The sequence below is a fragment of the Coffea arabica genome, chromosome 11c, assembly GCF_036785885.1.
Source record: "Coffea arabica cultivar ET-39 chromosome 11c, Coffea Arabica ET-39 HiFi, whole genome shotgun sequence".
In the NCBI taxonomy this organism is placed as follows: domain Eukaryota; kingdom Viridiplantae; phylum Streptophyta; class Magnoliopsida; order Gentianales; family Rubiaceae; genus Coffea; species Coffea arabica.
This window is the reverse complement of record NC_092330.1, coordinates 25,152,211-25,172,828: the sequence shown is the minus strand read 5'-3', so window position 1 is coordinate 25,172,828 and position 20,618 is coordinate 25,152,211. Positions and strand designations below refer to the sequence as shown.

Below are 20,618 nucleotides of genomic sequence, written 5' to 3'. Positions count from 1 at the left end.
TGCCCAACGAAAAATAAAAGCGGTCAGTGGGATAAAACCCAAGCCTGCCGAGGTCGGAGGGATAAAACCCATGCCCAACGAAACATAAAATCGGTCAGTGGGATAAAACCCAAGCCTGCCGAGGTCGGAGGGATAAAACCCATGCCCAACGAAAAATAAAAGCGGTCAGTGGGATAAAACCCAAGCCTGCCGAGGTCGGAGGGATAAAACCCATGAGGGATAAAACCCATGCCCAACGAAAATAAAAGCGGTCAGTGGGATAAAACCCAAGCCTGCCGAGGTCGGAGGGATAAAACCCATGCCCAACGAAACATAAAAGCGGTCAGTGGGATAAAACCCAAGCCTGCCGAGGTCGGAGGGATAAAACCCATGCCCAACGAAACATAAAATCGGTCAGTGGGATAAAACCCAAGCCTGCCGAGGTCGGAGGGATAAAACCCATGCCCAACGAAAATAAAAGCGGTCAGTGGGATAAAACCCAAGCCTGCCGAGGTCGGAGGGATAAAACCCATGCCCAACGAAACATAAAAGCGGTCAGTTGATCTATTCATATAAACTTTCGTAGGCTTTTGAGAAAACAAATGGTAAACAACTTCCTCTAAAATTGCCCCAGTGTGATGCTTATCGGATTGTCCGACCTGCAAGAAAAGAAATAATGATAGATAATACCGCCATCATTCGATCAACCTCTTCTTCAAGAAAAGTGTAAACATGAGCATTTGGGCTTCTCGTTCGACGAAGTGAGCACTTCAACCCGGCCCTGCAAACCATGTCAAATTCTCATAATATGCAGACCCACGTATCATCTAGTATCTATTCTCTTCGATAAATCATAGGGATTGCCATTTGATAGAACAAAAGAGACAAATGCGACCATGCAACACATGAAAAACATTCTAGTTGCACATAATGATGAAAGATCTTAACAATATAAACACAATCCTCTACTTTTATTGCACAAAAAAATCATTTCAAATAAGTAAGCCTGTATACTCAAATTTCGTGTCTGATAAGTCAAAAACTTTGGCTTTCGAACAAAGTGCTACATTTGACCCTTTGGACATCATCTCTTCGGAGTTCCAATACTTGACAACAGAACCACAATGTGAGGAGAAATTCCAATGAACTAAGTCACCAGCTCTTCAAATCCAAACTTACTTTTCCTTATGAAACCCTACCTCAGCGCCCTTTCGGGTTTTCACTAAGGTTGCCCCCGCCCATTATTTTCTTTTCCTGTGTTTCTTTTTCCTTTTTTTTTTTTTTTTTTTTTTTTTTTTTTTTTTTTTTTAGGTGCCCTTGCGGGTTTTCACCTAGCAAACCAATCTTGTCTATCGCCCATATCAATCTGGAGATGTGTTTTAAGAAATAATGGCATCAGTATAACAATTCTTCCCTTGCAAAATAGGCGAAGATGTTTTTGACATCATGTGCCACCTGATTAGAAATTGTCCTAAAAAGGCAGTATAAAGAACAGAAGTCAGGACTTTTAGGTTTTTGTAATGGGGTCTGGTGGGGTGCTTAGAAAAGATTAAGGCTTGAAAGCGGATTTCAAGTGTGGTTTAAATGATCTGAGATCGCATTTTTCAAATTAACCTTACTAATAATTGCCCCAGTTTATTCTCAATCGAGATCTTCCTCTTTTCATTTTTCTTTTCATTTTCCTTTATAGCTTTTCCTTTTGAATCCTCTCTTTTCTTTTCTCTTCTTTTCCTTTCTTTCTCATTCTTAGCTTTTTCGACTCAAACTTGCCCCAGTATGGGGTTTGCGATTCTCAGGGGATGCCAAACGAAATAATTTGCTCTGAAGGCTCAAAAGGGACAACTAGGGATAGAATGTTTGATTGGGAAGGAAGAAGGCCTGACTTTTAATCCGTTCCTCACATTAACCCTAAAAGGAAGATTTCATTTATCATATAAAGAATTTCTTACACATATCTGAATTGATTGGTTGAGGGAACACTTGCCCATCCATTTCTGCAAGAATGAGCGCTCCTCCGGGCAAAACTTTCCGGACGATGAAAGGGCCTTGCCAATTTGGTGCAAATTTCCCCTTAGCTTCCTCTTGTGCTGGCAAAATGTGTTTCAACACTTTATCTCCTTCTGTGAACACCCGTGGTCTGACCCTCTTATTGTAAGCACGGGCTACCCTTTTTTGATAGCATTGACCATGACAAATGGCATTTAACCTTTTCTCATCGATTAAAGACAACTGCTCGTGACGTTGTTGAATCCATTCAGCCTCCTCCAGTTTGGCCTCCATTAAAATACGCAAAGAAGGGATTTCGACTTCGGCTGGTAAAACTGCTTCCATTCCATACATGAGATTGTAGGGAGTCGTCCCAGTAGAAGTCCGAATAACAGTTCTATATGCCATTAACGCATAAGGGAGCTTTTCATGCCAATCACGGTGTCTCTCAATCATCTTACGGATTATTTTCTTCAAGTTCTTATTCGCAGCCTCTACTGCTCCATTCATTTGTGGCCTATAAATAGAGGAGTTTCGATGCTTGATTTTGAACTGTGCGCACAAACCATCCACCATGTCATTGTTGAGATTTTTGGCATTATCAGTGATTAATGTCTCCGGCACTCCGAAACGACAAATGATATTCTTTCTTAGAAAGTCTGTTACCACCTTCTTAGTCACATGTTTATAAGACTCAGCTTCGACCCACTTAGTAAAGTATTCAATTGCCACCAGAATAAACCGATGCCCATTTGAAGCGGGAGGGTCAATGGCTCCAATCACATCCATACCCCACATCGAACATGGCCAAGGAGCAGTCATACTGTGTAATTCTGTAGGGGGAGTGTGCATAACATCTCCATGCAATTGACACTTGATGCATTTCCTAACAAAAACTATACAATCATGCTCCATAGTAAGCCAAAAATATCCAGTCCTCATGATCTTCTTTGCTAATAAATGGCCATTCATATGTGATCCACACACTCCACTATGTACTTCCTTCATCAGGTACTCCGCCTCATCTTCGTCAACACACCTCAGAAGGCCCAAATCCGACGTTCTTCTGTATACTACTTCTCCATTCAAGAAGAATTTAGATGATAATCTACGCAAGAAACTTTTGGCAGTCATATCAGCCCCAGATGGGTAGGATCCTGTTTTGAGAAATTCCTTGATATCATTGTACCAGGGACGGCCATCGGAAGACTTTTCCACAACTAGGCAGTGAGCAGGTTTCCCTTGTAGATGAATCTGGATGGGTTCAATTATTAACTCATCCGGATGTTGGATCATTGAAGATAAAGTGGCCAATGCATCGGCGAAGACATTTCTGACACGGGGAATATGCCGAAACTCCAAACTCCTAAATTTATTGGCTAACTCCAGTAAGTTGCAATGATAGGGCAAGATCTTTGAATCCCGAGTAATCCACTCCTTAAGAGTCTGATGTACAAGCAAATCTGAATCACTGAATACTAGTAAATCCTTAATCTCCATTTCTAATGCCATTTTTAACCCAAAAATGCAAGCTTCATATTCAGCCATGTTGTTAGTACAGGAAAATCGGAGTTTGGCCGAACCAGGGTAATGTTTTCCTTCAGGCGATACTAGAACAGCTCCAATACCGGCCCCGAAGGAATTTGATGCACCGTCAAAGAACAACCTCCACTCCGGGCATTGATCATTCATATCTTCTGCTATACCCACGAACAAGGCCTCCTCATCCGGAAAATAAGTGTGAAGTGGTTGATAGTCATCTTTCAGCGGATTTTCAGCTAAATGGTCGGCCACAGCCTGGCCTTTGATGGCCTTTTGAGTAGTGAAAATAATGTCAAATTCCGAAAGAATCATCTGCCATTTCGCCATACGTCCCGTCGGCATAGGCTTTCCCAACAAATATTTCAAAGGGTCGGAGCGGGAAATAAGGTAAGTAGTATGACTGAGCAAGTAATGTCTCAATTTTTGGACGGCCCAAGCTAGAGCACAGCAACTCCTCTCAAGAAAAGAATAGTTGGCCTCATACGCAGTGAACTTCTTACTAAGGTAATAGATAGCTTGCTCCCTCTTCCCCGATTCGTCATGTTGTCCCAATACACACCCCATAGCTTCGTCCAACACCGATAGATACATGATCAAAGGTCGCCCGGGTTTGGGTGGCACTAAAACCGGGGGGTGCAACAGGTAATCTTTAATTTTATCAAACGCTTGCTGGCATTCCTCATTCCATTGCAAGGACACATTTTTCTTTAATAATTTGAACAAAGGCTCACACGTATGGGTCAATTGGGCAATGAATCTCCCAATAAAATTAATCTTTCCTAAAAAACTCTTCACGTCTTTTTGCGTTCTTGGCACTGGCATCTCACGAATGGCCTTAATCTTTGCCGGATCTATCTCAATACCCTTCTTACTGACAATGAATCCCAATAACTTTCCGGCAGGGGCCCCAAATGCACACTTTGCAGGGTTTAGTTTTAAATCATATTTCCTCAATCTTTCAAATAACCTCCCCAAGTCAATCAAATGATCCTCCGTTCTCTCGGATTTGATAATGATATCGTCCACATAAACCTCCATCTCCTTATGAATCATATCATGAAAAAGGGTGGTCATAGTCCTTTGATAAGTAGCGCCTGCATTTTTTAGTCCAAACGGCATTACTCGGTAACAAAATGTCCCCCATGGCGTGATAAAAGCAGTTTTCTCCCTATCCTCCTCAGCCATTAAGATCTGGTGATATCCAGCAAAACAATCAGCAAATGATTCAATCTCATGCCCTGCGGTATTATCCAAAAGAATATGAATGTTCGGCAATGGAAAATCATCTTTCGGGCTGGCCTTGTTAAGATCCCTGTAATCGACACATACTCGCACTTCTCCACTTTTCTTCGGAACAGGTACAGGGTTTGAAAGCCAAATGGGATAATGAGACACCATAATAATTCTAGCATTGAGCTGTTTCTCGATTTGCTCCTTAATTTTGAGGCTCATGTCCGGCTTAAACTTGCGAGGTTTCTGCTTTACTGGTGGAAAACTTGGATCAGTCGGTAATCGGTGGACCACTATATCTGTTGAAATTCCAGGCATATCATCATAGGACCAGGCAAATACATCTTGAAACATGGTCAAGAACTCAATCATCTCTTTTCTCTGTTTCTTATTCAAATGAATGCTAACTTTTATCTCCTTAACTTCAGTCTCAGTGCCAATATTAACAGCTTCTGTTTCTTCTAAGTTCGGTTTGGATTTCTCCTCATATTGTTCAAAATCCTTTAATAAAGATTCAGATTCTTCCTCGTTATCGCTCTCGTCTTGAATTTCTGATTCCAAAATTTCAAATTCGTGAGAGATATCGAGATTACAATCATCAAATTCCAGAATAGTGATATCCAAAGGGTCAATGTGTTTTATTTCTGGCCATCTGAAAAAAAAATGAAATGAGTACAATAGGAAGTAAGTTAAATCCATTTGGGCCATAAACACTGTGCATTTCATTGAAATTCAAAGTAAAGGATAACATCATGACATGCTACTTAACAAGAAAATTAACGCAAGACTTGCATTGGAAAACATTTGATTGAAAACTATTTACAAACTTGAAAGACAAAAGATAAGTAGTATAAACGATTTGTCTCATGTCGACCAAAGGCAATCCCCTAATTTACCGAAATTCCCTGCAGGAGGGAAGAGGATCACGGGTCCAGTTCTTCATTGCTTCAATAGGCACCTCTGGAAATCCTGGCTCCTCCAACGGCTCCCTTTCAGAAATAACCCCCACAAATAGCTCAGAGAACCCAACCTCCACTTCCTCGATCGGGTCTACTTCAGATTTGATCACCTCTGATGGGTAAGGAAAAGTACAATACAATGGTGGGACATTCATGATAAGCTGCCTTCCTTCCTTCTCCGCCTTTTTACGATTCATCATTTCTTTCTTATCCCTGGCAGTAGGTTGAAACCCTAATCCGAAAGTATCCTTCTTTCCTTGAAGTTCTATTGGCTCCAAAACTCCCTGCAGGTTGCGCCCGAGGCCCTTGCCCATCTCATATCTTCCTCGAATCATCTCTTTAGCCATCATAACACTAGCTTCTGGCAGATTCATTTCCACCACGGGCTTCTCCTTAGATATCCATCCTACGGAAACAATGTCAGCCACATGGTGAGAAGAAAACAGAGATGTTTTACTATCCTCCTCATTTGGTCCAGAGTTAACAATCATTGTGCAATCATCCTCCGCAAAAACTGTGATCAATTGATCATTCACCACAAATCTCAGCAACTGATGAAGTGAAGAGGGTATAGCGCCCGAGGTGTGAATCCAAGGCCGTCCAAGGAGAATGTTATAAACACTTGAAAAATTCATGACTTGGCACATGACCTGAAACTGGGCAGGTCCGATTTCTATCACTAAATCCACTTCCCCCATTGGTTCACTTTTTGCGCCATCAAATCCTCTCACCACAGTGGTTGACGGCCGCAATTTAGTCTCTTGAAATCCTAACTTAACCAAAGTATTCCAAGGGCAGATATTGAGAGCGGAGCCATTGTCTATCAGAACCTTTGGCAAGAGTTTCCCGTTACAGCGGACTGAGATATACAAAGCTTTGTTGTGTCCAATCCCCTCGGCAGTTAGATCTTCATCAGAAAAAGAAATCCGACTGGAAGCCAAAACATGTTCAACTACATTGGCGAATTTGTCAATTGGAATATTTTTAGGCACTTGAGCCTCAGTTAAGACCTTGACCAGAGCCTCTCGGTGAAGTTCCGAGGTTAAGAGCAGATTTAACATGGAAATTTGAGCGGGCATCTTGTCCAATTGCTCGACTACCTTATACTCACTCTTCTTTAACATCTTAAGGAAATTAAAAGCCTCTTCATCCGTCACTATGGGTTTCGTTGGTGTAGCACCTTCTTTTGCTTTTGAGGACTCATCAACTGCAGGCTCCCCTATGATTCTCCCTGATCTAGTGATGGCATCCACTTCCTTCTTAGGCACCTTCCTCTCTCCAATTAACAGTGTAGGTTCGCTATAATTCCACGGGACCTCTTGTAAATTAAGAACAGGAGTTTGCTCAGGCAATTCAAGTACCACGAGTTCCGAAGGCTCACATTCGAAGGGTATCATTTCCAAAATAAAAGGATCAGTATTCTCTTCAACTTTATAGGCTTCCTCCTCCAATATAAACGGTTCTCCAATGACCCCCATGATCTCGGCCTCGTCTACAATGTACTGTGTAGGGTCCTCAATCCCTTCCTCTATGGTGATAGTCCCCACAGTATCCTTGTGCTGAGGAAAAGGATTGTTGCTAACACTTGGCCCTTGTTCATCTTTCCTTCTCAGAATTATGTCTCCAGCATCAATCATATCTTGAATTTTATGCTTAAGTGCCCAGCAATTGGCCGTCGGATGTCCAGGGGATCCCGAATGATAAGCGCAAAACGATTGAGGATCATAACCAGGGGGAAATCCCCTGGGATAGGTCTTAGGGGGTACCGTACCAATCTTCCCAGCAGCTTTTAATTGCTCATATAACTGGTCAACAGGTCGACCTAGATTGGTAAAGGTTCGGTATGGGGTTGGATTTTGGGTGTCACGGGTTTGTTGGTACTGGTAATTTGGGTTAGGAGATGGAATAGGTCTTGGGTTAAAAGGAGGGCGAGGTCTAATTTGCAAGTTTGGTGGGGAAACATGAAATGGCGTCGATGGTGTGTTTGGATAATTTGGTCGAGGACGGGGGTGGTTGATAGTGGTATTGTAAACAGGGCGTGGGTGTGGTTGATATAAGTAACAAGGTGAGTAGGTGGGATTTTGTTGGTATCTAGGCCGAGAAGAAAAACCCTGGTCCCAGACAAAAGAGGCTTCCTCATCTTTCTTCTTAAATTGAGCCTTTTTACTACTGCCACTCTGACTCTGCATAGCTTCCAACTGTGACTTTAAAGCTGAAACATTAACAATCTTGCCTGCCCTTATAAACTCGTCATACTCTTCCAATTTGTTAACAATTTCAGCAAAGGAACACCCAGTCATACGGAAAATCTCTTCAAAGTAGGGTGGGTCATGAGCTTTAATAAACGTGCGAACAATCTCGTTTTCAGTCATAGGCGGCTCCACTTTGGCGGCCAATTTCCTCCATCTCTTCGCATATGTCTTATGGTCCTCCGATGGCTTCCTCTTGGTCCCCTCCAATGTGGTCCTCGTCGGAGCGAGCTCACAATTATATTCATACTGCCTCACAAAAGCAGTCGATAAATCCATCCAAGATTTCATATCTTCAGGCTTCAAATTGGAATACCAATCCAACGCGTCGCCTTCTAAACTCTCGGGAAATAAGCGTACCGGCAGATTCTCATCGTCTATTGGTCTTCCCAGCTTGTTTGCAAACATCCGAAGGTGGGTTTTGGGATTCCCCGTTCCGTCGTACTTGGTAAATTTGGGTGCTTTGAAACCCACCGGCAACTGCATATCCGGAAACAGGCACAGCTCGTTGTAGTCCAAACCTCCTTGTTTGCTCACACCTTGGCTTTTCCTTATAAACTCCTCGAACCGATCCAATCTCTTTAGTAAATTCTTGTCCACGGGCACGGACGACCCCCCAACTTCAGTTTTCCCTTGAACGGCGGTATCTAGGGTGAATGGTTCAGCGGTGGCGTAATAATGTGGTCCTTGTGGTTCGAAAGGCATGCTCACAGTAATGGGCGGATAATTCTGGGAAATTTGGACTTGAGGAGGATTAGTTTGGATGTGAGGTGCATATGTAGGTGGTGGGCCATGAGTGGGATAAGTAAAGGTTTCTTCGGGTGGATTCATAGCTTGTGAAGAAACCGAGATTTGAGCATATGGTAAGAGTATTGGTTCAGATTGGCCCGGGGGTAAGGGTGCATGTTGCTGCTCACCGCTAGCGCCACTAGCTACCAATTGATCGATTACATGCCGTTGGGCCATCATTTCAACACTTAGCTCATTAAACCGGTTGAGAACCTCGCTCAGCTGAGCTCCCAGATTTGCCAAATCAGTTGATGATGTTGCGGGCCTTTCAGATGATTCCGGATGGGTACTCATGTTTACACTTTCCCTCGAAGCTCGGCTACGCGATCGGGTGATAATGGGGCTTCTTCGGGTAGCTATATTTAAATATTACCTGGAGACGTAGGAAAACCCTTATTAGATGCCCTTCTTGATTGACTGTTGCCAAAAAAAGAAGAAAAAAAAAAAAAAGAAAAAGACAGGAGTTAGTAAAAAGTAAAATAATTCGGATGCATGTCCTATTGGGGAGCCCTTTTTTGTGCCAAGGGTAGGCCTAGCATGATGCAAGCCTTCGGGGTAAATCCCATTTTTCAAACCTGTAAGTGAATATAAAAACAGGAATTCTCATTAATCATGGATAAGCTTAATCCTTCTTTACAATTTCATTGATGGTTCGACTGACCATTCTTACAAAGTCTTCATGTCTAGCTAGTTTAGTGTGTTGGGACTCCCTAGAACTCCCGATACTAAGTTTCCGAATTTCATCTTGGATTTTGCCAAATGCACTCAATGCCTTTTCCAAGTTCTCGGTCTTTTTGGCCTCTTTCTTCAATTGTGAGCGGGCGTCTTCCAATGCTTGATCGGCTACCATGATCTGCAACTGACGATTCTCCAACTCTTTCCTCAACTTTTCATTCTGCTCCTCAAGACTAAGGGAGACCAACGATGCCCTTTCTCTTCCTTGTTCCATTATTGATTTGATCCATTCGTTGTACTCTAAGACGACCTTAGGCTCTACTTTATTCACTTGGTCCAAATGCAGGTTGTCCAGACTACACAGATTCCCCCAAGCTTCCAGCACCATAGTCTGGCATTCGGTGACTGTATTGAGTTCGATGCTCCCCATCCTTTGTATGGTCGGCACTCGCTGCGGATACCCAAACTGTCTCATAACTCGTTGTGGCACATACACAATCAATCCACCGGTGCTTGCTAACGGGATAAAATCAAGTTGTGTTGTCCTGAAAGCTGGATCCCTTACTTTCGTCCAATCAAGAACCCATTGTATCTTATCCGAAGTCAAAGCATTGAATTCCTGAATAAACAAACTCGGAGACTCTATTCGATAGTATTTTCTAACCCTCTCTCGGTGCGACTCAACCCAATTTGCTGTTGGAAGGCATGATCCCAACGGATTCAGTGTTCTTTTTGACAGATGCTCCATCGCCCATATTTGAAGTACCAGGTTGGATGCATAGAAAAACCCTCTCTTCTTTCGGCACTCAGTAACAGCGGCGAAAATGTCAGCAATGATAACGGGTACTAAGGTAGGAGTTTTTCCTCTAATTCCCAAAAACACACTCTGAACCATGTTGACCGTTGAAAACGTAACTTTCCCATGCTTTTTCGGAAACAGGAGTAGATTAATCAGAGTTATCCCAAAAGCTAGTACTCGTTTCTCTTCCCACTGTTCTCTACTAACGAAAAAGTCCTCGTGGTGATGATCATAGGATTCCTTTTCCCCGAATCGCTTGTATAAGAACTCCAGCGGGCATGATCTTACGTCCGGGTGTTGACTCATGCTAAACTGTTTTAACCCTAAGAACTTACAAAATTGTTCTCTGGTGCCATTCATTGGGTATACCATAGGGTGACCTTTCCCAGGCACTTGTAACAATCCTTCTATCTCCTCCAGGGTTAGTGTTAATTCGCACTCTCCAAATCGGAAAACAGAGCTGTCTGGATCCCAGAACTCGAGCAAAGCTTGGACAATGGCTACATTCGGAGTTATGTTCAAGAGACTAGGTAAATGTCCTATATACGGGAAAAGTCTGTTCACTTCATGTGCCATATTGTTCTTCCAATCTACTAGCTCACGAGGTATCTGATTGAGCATTCTACACGGAGCCATCTGGGGAAGAAATTCACTTTAGTACCTTACCTCGGGATTTTACCCTTTAGGTAATGCAGAAATAGTAAACGTGTAAGTCCCATTGGATTAAATATCCGAGACATGTGGCGGCTTATTCCTAAACACGGGATTCCCTACGTGGCATTCCCTTTCTATGGTTTATGCGTGATGCCAGTTATTTAAAGCAGTAAAATATGCAACAAATATGGCCTAAAGGGCATAAATAATGCATCGGGGGGAAAGAGGTCTAAAAATGAAATGTAGTTATTGAAAATTAAGTGTAATGACTGAAATTAAACATGTGAGCTATCTAGCGGGTAAGTCACAAAAAGAGTGCCAAAGAGGCCTCTTATTGCTATGGCACATGAATGCAAGCCAAGAAAACACAAGAATAGTTAGTACAATTGATAGTACACGTAACATATTGGGAGCAATTAAGAAAGAAAAAGAAGTACAATAAAGCAAGTAAAAGGGGTGGAACCCCTTCCCTCGTGCCTAATGTGCTTAAAAAAAGGTGAGGCCGACTCTACCCTAGGCGAGTCTAATATGGATGCATGAGGCTGGGGCTCACTAATGCAACTAGACTCGATAAGTCTCGGCTCCCAAGCCTTCAGACCTAAAGGCGAAGGGTCATCACTCCCAGGGCCTTTGATCGGTGGCTCGAGTGATCCCTTAGGTAGCGCTATGGGCGCAGAGCACACCAGCCGCCTACCCAAGGCGATCGATCCTAATCCTACAAGGCGGTGTGGGAAACGCCCACGAAAATAAAATAAAATGGGGATAACAATAAATAAACGTGCACGTATGAAGTGCTCCCTATTTTGAGGGAAGGGGTTGAGAACCACACAAGGCTCTAAAGGTGACACCCCCCCAAATGCAATGCAAAGCGCGAAATCATACAAAAATAAATCATCCATCCATCCAAACAATCGTAGTCGAATGTGTGAGGAAGTGAGTTGATACGCGAAATGCAAAAATCCTAAAAAAAAGAAAAAATGCAATCCTAAACATCCAATGTGATAAATGAAAGGGTTAAAAGAAGAAAAAGGTTGATTAAATCATATTTGCTCGGACTCTCGAAAGTCCCCAGTGGAGTCGCCAACTGTCGCGCCCCATTTTTGATGAAATAAATGAATGGTTTAAAAATGTATTTTTGTGATTGGAAAATGAATCGTGATTTAAAAGAAAAATGGGTCTAAATGGGGTTTTGAGAATGCGACGATTTGACCCAAAATTATAGTTTAAAAAGGGTTTTTAAAACTAAATACGGAGTCGCCACTTGGTAATGAATTAAGGTGTACCAAGTCACCTAAAAAATGTATTTTTAAAGAAAAATAGGAAAAAGTAGTGAGAAACCCTTTTTAAACGACTCCTAATCTACGTAAACCAATGAAAAAGGTTCGGGAGTCACATTTGACAAAGGGGAAGGCAAGGATAAAATCCAAGGCACCCCTTTGACCTAGCCAAGGCTAGTTGCATGATTTAATCAAAGATTTTCTTGTTTTAACCAAAGAATTTATTACATTTGGATGCACTACATGAATGCAAAAAGAAGGAAAAAATGCAAACCTAAATTCTAAAATGTCTCTTGTAAGGTTTTTGGTCCCAACCACATGAATTGTGGCGGCCAATAAAGGAAAACCTTATAGAGGTCGATTAATGCAAATGATGGCTAAAGTGCAAGTGTGCAAGTGTATAAAAAGGTGAACGTGTGAAATTGTATAAAAAATCCAAGTGTTTGTGTGCAAGTGTGTGAAAAAAACAAACTCAACTTGGCTAGAGTCACCCAAGAAAAGACTAACTTAGGCTAAAATCACCAAAAAACAAAGGATTAATGCACCAATTTAGTGATAAGATATAAACTAAACAATTTGAATCCACCAAAACATCAAACTTTCCCTCAATTGCAACTCAATGAAGTCAAAACTACTTAAAGACCAAGGCAAAAGGCATGATCATCCAATCCCCAAGCATAACATCTACTAAAGACCCAAAAACAAGCACTACTCAATCATTTGAACCTAATTGAACATTAAAAAACACAAAAGGTTCCCCAAGTAAATAACAAGATCCAAACAAACAGTATGGAATATCGAAGGTCCAAGAATGAACAAGGGTCCATGAATGATTTAAACATGCATTTTGAAAACTCAAAAATAACCATTAATCAAAACATCAAGGCCAATTGAAAACATTTTAGCACACAAAAGGTCCACGAGCAAGAAAAAAGTCAAGGTACCCATTTATTTAGGAAAATTTAAAGAAAAACGGGTAAACACAAACTCATTTGGACATGAAGTTCACGAAATTATGAATTAAGCACCACTTAGACAAAACATGGTAATCAATGGAAGCAAACAAGCAAATGAGTTGAACAATTGAAACTGTCAAGGACCTAATTGAGAACTTTTCAATTGATGGGGTCATAGTAAAATAAAGGGGAACTTGATAGGTTAAAGTGTAATCTTTGAAATATTTTCATGCAAAAATCCATGCAAAGCTACGGAAGTATGGTCTGCAACAAGAACATTTCTGCTGAAAGGTTTTCTGCAACTAAACATTTCCGCAACTAAAACAAACGGACTACTGCACTCTTATTCTAAATTCAAACACCAAGTTCAAATCCAACATCCAGCACCCAAACTTTAAAAATAAATGACACACAATGCTAATTTGACATCCAGACAAGCAATAAACATAGAAGGAGCTGCTGCAAAAAGTCATGAAGAAACTCATGTATTCTGCAAATTTCGGCAGGGGATCTCACACAACCCAACAGATTCCAGCTTAAACAATTCATGCAAGTTTCGAAGCTTAAACTTCGGCAAATTCCAGCTAACATTCATGCCAAATGACTCAGCTACATCCCCACTCATTCAAACACAACATGCAAAGACCTTGAAACAAAGGTAGGGGGAAAATCTAGTAGACTTTCGAACTCATAAAATGCAACAAACTGATCTGGAAACATACTAACATTTGAAGAACCAAAGCTGCCTCAATTTTCCAGCTATGATTAGCTATAATTATAGTGTTCATCAGCCGTAATTTCCTCATCCAAAACACAACCAGCTTCTTAACCCAACAACCAAGACTATGGTTTCAAACATCAAAACCACAGAAATTCAAACATGTGAACTTTAGGCAACAAACAAGCAATTTCTGCAACAAACAAATTCATTTCTTCCTTACCCAGTTCAGAGGTATTCATGCAAAATAACCCAAGACTGGACACTTCTTAAACTGAGCAACCAAAGCCATGGCTGTTCAAACAATCAACGGAAAAGGAAAGTAGAACAGCGAACAAAGGGAAAAACGCAGCCTAGTCGAATGGGCAAAGTTGCAGCTGAGTTTCTTACGTGAATTTCTATAACCCAAACTAAACCCAATATTCTATCTCATACAATCTTCAAATCTTAGCATAGCAACTGATGAGAGACTCGACCAAGCTATCAACTTCAATAGAAAAAGGAACAGTTTTTTAACCCAAAAATGAACGGAAAGAAAAGCGTGGGAAAAACACGAAGAACAAACAACATGAACATTCAATCTCGACCAGATCTTGAAGCGACCAGGAAGAAGAAAAAACAAACGAAGATTACCTCTTTACTGCTCTTGGGCTCGAGATTGCAGTTGACACCCGCAAGAAATTCAACTTGCTCCACCAGAGATCGAAGGAGATGAAGTTGCAGATTTCGGTGAAGCAAATGCGAGCCAGAGATTCTGACCTCTCCCTGTCTTACGTTTCTTTCTTAGCCTTGCTGTTGTTCTTGTTCAAAACCCAGCCATCAGCCAACCTTGGTTTCTCTCTTTTGCTCCCTCAAAAATTCTCTCCTATCCAGCCTTTCTTCCGTCACTTTCTCTGTTTTCCTAGCCTGTTGCCTTTCTAGCGGCCGCCAACTTCTTCTCCTCTCACTTGCTAAGATTTCTTTCTTTTCTGTTTGCGGCCATCAATCCCCCTCTGTTTCTCTCTTGTTTTCTTGTTTTTTAGCCGTCAACCTTTTTACCTCTTGCCCTTGCTAAAACCCTCAGTTCTTCCCTCCATCTTTTTTCAGCCGCTAAAACTCTCCTTTTTCCTCTCCAGATTTTCGGCTCAGATCTTTTTTTTTCTGCCGCCGTCAATTCCCCAGCTCTCTATCCCTCTTGCTCTCTCTCAAAACCTAGCTATCATTCTAGATTCATCCCCCCTCCAAGTGTCCTAGACACCTGGCCTCTTCAGCCGAAAATTCCCCCCCAGGACCTCCCGCAACTTCCATTTGCAAGCTGCGGCCAAAACGCAGCTTTTGGCTTTTTTTTTTTTTTTTAAAATAATCTAACAAAAATGATAATAACATTAATAATAATAATAATAATAATAAAATTAAGAAGAAAAAACTACAAATTAATTAACATTGGCTAAAAAACTAAACTTAAAATGATAAACAACAAAAAAATTGCAATTTTCCATTTTTCATTTTCCTCATTTTTCACTTTTTCCATTTTTCATTTTCATTCTCATTTTTTTCATTTTTCCCAAGAAAACATTGAATTTAAATTAAAACATATATATATATATATATATATATATATATATATTTTGAATGCTTTTCTTTTCACTTCGAGAAATTCTATGCTAAAACTTAAAAATAATAAAACTATAAACTAAAAACTAAAAATCGAATAAAACTAACACGACAAAATAAAAAACTAAAATAAATAGTAAATGAAATTACACCAAAAATTTGGTGTCTACACATTCTCATTGTCTTGAGGAATGGGAGGCACAAGCAGATTTCTTTTGTCAATGAAGGTGGCTTGTTGTTCGGATAACATGGTCATCATTAGACCATTTTTAAGGAGTAGGATGTGCTGTTTGAGGTCCTCAAACAAAGAAATGACTTCAGAATTGGATGAAGAGGACTTAGTGGCTGACTTTCTAGGATGGATAGTAAAGGGTGAGACAAACATGGACTGATCTCGAGGAGTCCTAGGGGTAACAGGAGTTTCATGAAAATTCTTTCTCCTAGACTCCAAAACAGTTTCCTTGTAGCACCAATGACCCTAAAAAAATTTCAAATTTTTTCTTTCAAAATAATCCTTGGAGAAAACAGTTGATGCACTTTCTTTTGGTAATTTTCCAGTAAAGGGAATTTCAAGATGAGCAAAGATAGGAGTCAGAAATTTCCATAGAAAAGTTTCCTACGGCTATCAGTGCTGATTTTGAGCAAGAATTTGCACATAACAAAGCCAAAATCAATTCTGATTTTTTCAAGAAAGCAATAGAATAGGTAAAGCTCTATTTTTTTTGGCATCAGTCCTATGACCATCAGTAGGGACCAACAGATTCAAAATTTTGGAAAAGATGATCAAGTTTTGAGAATTGAGATCCTCCAATCTTGCCTCGGCAGGAGTATTAAAATGAGTTTGAAAATAAGTCATTAATTTAGCAATATAAAAATGATGATAAGCAGAAGAAAATTCTTTATATGAAAAGAAATTTACAAATTTTCCTTTAAAATCATCTTCAATTTTGGTTTCCAGAGCAGTGTTGACAATGTCAAGATTCAACTTTATGTTAATAGAATTGACACGTGAAACTAGATCAGTGTGTGATCTACCCTTCCTAAGGTTGGTAAAGAATTGATGAAGCATATCAGGATAGTATGTGTTTGGAATGGTCAGAAGATGAGTCCATTTTTTGAATTCAAAAAGCTTAAGAACTGGTTCAAGGTCAAGCTTACGAAATTCGTATTTGATGATAGTTCTCTGAGTGATAAAGCCTTTCTGCGAGATCCATCGCATCTCTCCCTGGCATCATCATCAATGAACTTGGCTAAGTGGGTTGGTTCCTCTGCAGTTTGAGCCTCAGATTGCTCCCTGGCAGTTCGTTTCTTCTTTGCACTTCACTGAGCAATAGGTGCATCAGTCTGTCCACCAGATCTTGTTCTTGGTGACTTTCTGGTGGAAGTCACATGGCTTGCTAAACGTTAACATTTTGCTCAGCAACCTGCTGTTCCTCACTTTGCTCAACAATAGGATTAGCAGTTTGCCTTTCTTTAGTTTGAACAGTTTTTTTCCTTTTAGCGGACCTTTTCCCTTTTTATTATGAGATTCCGTCACTATTCTAGGTGATTTCGTGACAGATGCATCAGCATTAGTGGGTTGCTCCAGTTCTTCTTCACTATCACTGACTAGATGCTCTTCAGTTTGATGCTCCTCCATCTGCTTAACAGATGGTTCAACAGATGGCTTACTAGTTTGAACATTTTGCTTCTTCTTTGTAGACTATTTCGTCTTTTCACCACGAGTTCCAGTTCCCTTTTTGGAAGATTTGGTAGAAGGTTCGACAATCTCAACATCTTCATCTCTAAGCCTGAAGGTGCGTCCGACTCCAGTAGATCATTCTCTTATTCTTACCATGATGCAATGCAGTGTGTTTTTGTTGTAGAGCGTAATGCAAATATGTATCAAATTGATTGAATGTGCAGTATGAACTACAATGGATACTTTAATCGTCCACAGAGAGTGAATTTTGAGAGGTTAGGGTTTTGGGTGAGAATTAGGATTTATGGAGTAGTTGGCAGTTGGAGGGAGTTATGAGAGGAATTGAAAGGGCAATAGGAATATGATGGTGTCGGACAAATCAATTTCTTGGAACTTGTTCAGAAGAGAGACGAATTTGAATTTTGAAAATGGGAGAAGACAAAGAGTTGTGTCCGAGACAACGGTAAGAATTTGAACTGAATGAAGGAAGGAACTGTCTTATAAGACGCAGTTTTTGAGTGTCGGACGGCCGAACAAAGTGAAGCGTCTGACACAACCATCCGAACCAGAACTTTCTGAAAAACAGATCAAGAACACTGTCGGACGTCCGATAAAGAGTGATCAGAGAATTTTTAGAATATTTTTTCTGGGACGCCCAATTTTGTTCTCAAGAACACAAATTAATCCAATGGTAAGCATTTTGTGAAAATATCAGCAATTTGATCTTTTGAACATACATATTGAACACAAATTTCACCCTTATGGACAAGATCGTGAATGAAATGATACTTTATGTCTATGTGCTTTGTCCTAGAATGTTGAATGAGATTTTTTGTCAAATTTATGGCACTAGTATTATCACAATACATAGGTACACAATCATATATTAATCCAAAATCATTCAATGTATTTTTCATCCACAATAATTGAGCACAACAAGCTCTGGCGGCAACATATTCCGCTTCAGTTGTAGACAACGAAATAACATTTTGTTTCTTACTAAACCAAGATACTAGGTAATTTTCAAGAAAGTTACATATACCTGTTGTACTCTTTCTATCTATCCTACAACCACCAAAATCAGCATCCGAGAATTCACATAAAGGAAATTCATGACACTTAGGATACTATAGGCCAAAATTTAAGGTTCCTTTTAGGTATCTAAGAATTTTTTTTATCGCATTCAAGTGAGATTCCTTTGAACAAGACTGAAAACGAGCACACAAGCATACAACAAACATGATATCAGGTCTACTAGTAGTTAAGTAAAGTAAACTATCAATCATACCTCTATACTTCTTTTCATCAACTTTTGTACCTTTTTCATCTTTGTCAAGCTTGGTAGATGTGCACATAGGTGCTCCAACTTGTTTTGAATCTTCCATTCCAAACCTTTTGAGCAGCTCCTTGGTATATTTTGCTTGATTAACGAACGTTCCTTCTCGGGTTTGAACCACTTGGAGTTCAAGGAAGAAATTTAATTCTTCCATCATGCTCATCTCAAACTCTTTTTGCATAATTGTGGAAAAATTCTTGCACAATCTCTCATTACTAGCACCAAATATAATATCATCCACATATATTTGCACAATTAAAAGATCACGTGAACTTTGTTTAGTGAAAAGAGTAGTATCTACAATGCCTCTTTTAAAACCATTTTCAATCAAAAAACCACTTAAGCGTTCATACCATGCCCTTGGAATTTGTTTTAATCCATACAAAGTTTTTGAGAGTTTAAACACATGATTAGAATAAATCTCATTTTCAAAACTAGAAGGTTGATCAACATATACTTCTTGAACAATAAAGCCATTTAAGAAAACACTTTTAACATCCATTTGAAATAATTTAAAATTCTTGAAACATGTAAAGGCCAAAAACATCTTAATTGATTCTAGCCTGGCTTTTCATCAAAATTTATTCCTTCTTCTTCAGCATATCCTTTAGCTATAAGTCTGACCTTATTCCTTACTATCTCACCTTTGTCAGTTATTTTGTTTCTAAAAATCCATTTTGTGCCAATGATAGGATGATCTTGAGGTCTTTCAACTAATGTCCAAATCTTGTTCCTTTCATATTGATTTAGCTCCTCTTCTATAGCTAAAATCCAATTCTCATCTTTCAAGGCATCAACAACATTTTTGGGTTCAAAATGTGAGACTAAAGCAAAATTATCCATCAATTGTTTAAAGGAGGAACGAGTTCTGACCTTCTCGGATGGATCACTAATGATGAGCTCCTTAGGATGATTTTGAACAAATTTTCAGGCTCTTGGAAGATCGTTAGGTGTACTAACATCTCTGTCATTGTCTTCCAGTGCTGGACTGTCTTGAGAATCATCTTCCTTTGAGTAATTTTCTGGTGAAGCAGTGTCTTGGTCATTAATTGTGAGATTCTTTAGCCCTTCTTGAACACCTGCATCATCATCTTCACCACAACTTTTGAAAATATCACCATTAGATTCATCAAAAGTAATATGTATAGCTTCCTCTATAACCAGAGTCCTTCGATTATAAACTCTAAAACCTCTCTTATTCTTACAATACCCTAAGAAAATTCCTTCATTAGATTTTTTTTTATCAAACTTACCAAGATGTCCCTTGATGTTTAAAATGAAATATTTGCAACCAAAAACTTTGAAGTATCCAACAACAGGCTTTTTATCAAACATCAATTTATAAGAGGTTTTGTTCAAGATTGGTCTTAAAAGAATTCTATTGATAGTATAGCAAGCTGTATTTATGGTTTCAACTCAAAAATATTTTGGCAAATTGCACTCACTTAACATGGTTCTAGCAGCCTCTTGAAGTGTTCTATTCTTGTGACGACCCCACCTTCCCCTAAGGTGTACCAAAGGGTTCGGCGGACCGCTTGCCCAACTTTTGTCAGGACTCACTCACTCGGATCTCACACATACATCCATAGACAATAATTATCATCGCAATTCAAACTTATAATATACATCGATGCACAATCCAGATACAAAGCCTCTATACATCCAAAGTACTTCAAAGTGTATACAATCCAAGTACAAAACATCCTAAACGAATGATAGCGTGAGTACAAATCAAAAGTCAAACAACTAATCTATGCTAGTCTGTACACGTCTTACGCCCCGCTCGTACCCTGTAACGAAAACAAAACTAAAGGAGTGAACTAAAGCTCAGTGAAGTTTCAAATATCAAATTGTTCATCAAATAAAGCAAAAGGAGCATAATAGTGAACTAGCGAGCAAAACAAGTCAAGAAATGAGTAACAACATTCCATATAACCAAACACTAAAATTTTTCGCATTTCACATATAAGGATACAATTTCTCATATATCGGCTTCACAATAGCTTGATCGATTGGTAGTTGACACTCCGTCAACTTTCAAGTAAGAAACTAGTCTAGTAGAACTCCATTTAACTCCAATCTCCGTCCACCGATCAAACCCCTTACCTAGCCCGAACTCCACAATAAATACTGGTGGTACTACTCGAGTATACCGATTAGTCGAGGAGATAACACTCCACTCGACATCACTAACT

At 39.9% G+C, this 20,618-nt stretch overlaps 1 protein-coding gene across 1 annotated transcript; it reads right to left on the bottom strand.

Annotated features, from left to right (window-relative positions):
- Positions 1–1,374: 1,374 nt before the first annotated feature.
- On the bottom strand, positions 1,375–9,028 carry LOC113721871 (uncharacterized). The gene is made up of 3 exons (XM_072070042.1): positions 5,665–9,028; positions 1,964–5,288; positions 1,375–1,450 (listed from the first exon to the last, which is right to left on the bottom strand). The coding sequence occupies exons 1-3, from the start codon at positions 9,026–9,028 to the stop codon at positions 1,375–1,377; spliced, it is 6,765 nt and encodes a 2,254-aa protein (XP_071926143.1).
- Between the last annotated feature and the right edge of the window lie 11,590 nt (positions 9,029–20,618).

What these genes read in the sequence shown, in the direction of transcription:
- LOC113721871 (XM_072070042.1), bottom strand. Translation starts at nt 9,028, where the DNA reads ATGAGTACCCATCCGGAATCATCTGAAAGGCCCGCAACATCATCAACT. An exon ending in AGCAATGAAGAACTGGACCC is followed by an intron (nt 5,289 to 5,664) that starts GTGATCCTCTTC and finishes TTTTGGAATCAG; the next exon opens with AAATTCAAGACGAGAGCGAT. An exon ending in ATTCTTGCAGAAATGGATGG is followed by an intron (nt 1,451 to 1,963) that starts GCAAGTGTTCCC and finishes CTGCCTTTTTAG; the next exon opens with GACAATTTCTAATCAGGTGG.